The sequence below is a fragment of the Ptiloglossa arizonensis genome, unplaced genomic scaffold (assembly GCF_051014685.1).
Source record: "Ptiloglossa arizonensis isolate GNS036 unplaced genomic scaffold, iyPtiAriz1_principal scaffold0023, whole genome shotgun sequence".
Taxonomy (NCBI): Eukaryota; Metazoa; Arthropoda; class Insecta; order Hymenoptera; family Colletidae; genus Ptiloglossa; species Ptiloglossa arizonensis.
Genome location: NW_027478393.1, coordinates 1847382 through 1849890, shown reverse-complemented (window position 1 = coordinate 1849890; position 2509 = coordinate 1847382). Strand labels below are relative to the sequence as shown.

Below are 2509 nucleotides of genomic sequence, written 5' to 3'. Positions count from 1 at the left end.
TACTCTTACAGTCACACATCATATGGCCGAAGCCCAAACATCCAAAGCACCTCAGTACGCATTCAAACTCATGCACTTTAAACGCGTGCCATTTTATATAAACTCTTCCGGCACGTGTCAGCATCTCTTTCGCTATCGCACTCGTTTCCATTATTATATTTCCTTCGTTCGCTCCTTTCTTACTAGATCTATTTATTATTCTCACTCTTTTGTTAAATTCATCCTGTGTCACACGCTCTTTTAAGTTTTTCTCGTACATTTCCTCGAGGATGGTCTCATTCTTCATCTCATTCGGCACATCATACATAATAACCTTAGGGCTAATCATACCCGGCAGGTTGGCTTTGAGGCCCAGCTCGTCCAGCTTCACGCATTCCTTTATGGCGTTTCGCTCTTGCTCGCTTAGTGTCTCGATCACCACTCCATTGTTCCTAATCTTACGTACCGCTTTCATTCACAAACTCGCTCATTTCTTTTATCACTTTTTCCCTTATTTTCTCGCTCGTTGTGTTCTCATTCTCATTCTTTGATTTTACTATCACCGCATACGTTTTAACATTTGCACGCTCATTTGTACTCATGCGTACACTTTCTCCCACATTCATTTTTCCATCCACACTGTTCTTCTTAACTATGTCCGCATAGCTAACAGGCACACGCATACTTTCACACTTTTGCACACTTTTTCGATCTTGTCGTCGTTCCTGTCGCCCTGCTATTTGTCCCACCGCCCCGGTAATGGTCTCAGACAGCTTCTTCATCTGGCTCCCCAGATCTTCGTTCTCCTCCAGCCTCTTCTTCAGCTCCTCGTTTTCCTTCTGTAGGTCGCTGATGAACCTCTGGCACACATTCACCTTCTTTTTTATGTATTTTAAGTCTTCTGCAGTGGCACTACCATTTAAGTTTCTGCAGAAATATAATATAACCTCTGCTGGCGATGGAAATTTACTTTCTTCATCTTGTCGCGTCACTTTTTCTTTTTCTTTTTCAGGGCTAGCACTCCCTATTTTTCTCCTTCTTCTACTCACTGCTTTTATGCAGTCCGAGTCAGAAGCGCTCGTTATTTCTTCTTTTCTTTTCCGCGAACTTGTCACGGCAATAACATCATCGACAACAACAACGTCGTCCATCTCGCGGTTACTCATTTCTCCTCGGCAGCCAATCAGATGTGGTTCTGCTCCGCGTACGTCACCAACTAGCGCGGAGATTGGTTGCTCGCGTCGACCAATCAGGGCGCCGCTATGCCTCTGTCGCCGGCCAATGGGGCGCTTGGGATCAGCCGTCCGCGCCGACCAATAGGAGCCCCCCGAGATGACGTCACCGCCAGCCAATGAGACGCGACCAGCCGTCCGCGCCGACCAATCAGCGTACCGCGATGCCGTTGACGCCAGCCAATGAGACGCGGCGATATCCACGCGTTGCCACGTGCACTTTTACCGACAATTTTTCCACGTTATTTTCCACGTTATGCGGTATTTTTCACTATATCAAGCTTTCACAATCCAATCCACTTCCACCACACTACCCGAAACACACCCACACGCTAATTTTCTCGCACTCTGTACACGAAAATACCACAGCTTGCTTGAGAGCGATGCACAATACGTCCGTACAGTTCGTCAAAACAAGTAGTAGATAGGGACATTGATTGTCTACCAGCTTCCCGGGCGCCGAGTGCGCAAGCTGTGTCGTACCAAGGCTTTCGCCTATACCGAACGGTGTTGTGGCTAGCTTGCAACCCCTGCCAACGGTCACGCACGTAGATGTTTTGTGCGGCGGGACTTGGAAAAACCCCTCCTTCACCGCTCAAGGATCATCAGGAGAGTAGACTGTCCCGCTAGGGAAGTGATCTACTTGGCCATCTCGCCAGTGATTCTATGCGGGCACCGGCGAAACGTATCCAGCGGGGGCCACGAGGAGGCGAGATCACTAGCTCGAAGCTCAGTCTCGTACGGGCTCGCGGATCTTTGAGCGAGTGTTTGACGTCGGGTGCCGTAACACCCGGTGTCGCCCGTCATGGCACACTTCTTCCTGATGGAAGCAGTGCCCGTGATACCGTGTACGGGTGCTGGTCTCTGCAGTAAAGAGGCTGGTGTTATGTCTTATTTCTATTTTTTTTTTTGTTTTATGGCGTTGTAGTTACCTGGTCTCTCGGGATCCCATTGCTCTGGTTGCGAAAGTGTGCAGTAGGTGATATGTGTCCTTACGCGTCAGTTCCGGCAGTGTGTAGGGCCATTGGATGTTGGCCCGGGAACGTTTTCTCTCAGTGTGTTTCGTTCCTCGTCGTGGTTGGGGCAGTTGAAGATGATGTGTTTTATTATGTCTCTTTGACCACAGCTGCATATATCGTCGTCGGAGATGCCGAGTTTGTGTAGCTTTTCCTTTATCTTACCGTGCCCGGTCAGGAGTTGCATGGTATAGAAGTTTGGCTGTATCCACGTTGCGTTTATGCTTTCCTGTACGTCGTCGAAGAACTCGAATGTACTTCTTCCTTTAGTTGTGTGTTTCC

The 2509-nt window shown here is 48.6% G+C and overlaps 1 protein-coding gene across 1 annotated transcript; it reads right to left on the bottom strand.

Annotated features, from left to right (window-relative positions):
* Positions 1-303: 303 nt before the first annotated feature.
* On the bottom strand, positions 304-1790 carry LOC143154438 (uncharacterized). Its single transcript, XM_076326559.1, has 2 exons — positions 927-1790; positions 304-839 (listed from the first exon to the last, which is right to left on the bottom strand). Exons 1-2 carry the CDS (start codon positions 1143-1145, stop codon positions 438-440), a joined length of 621 nt encoding a protein of 206 aa, XP_076182674.1. The 5' UTR covers positions 1146-1790; the 3' UTR covers positions 304-437.
* Positions 1791-2509: the final 719 nt, after the last annotated feature.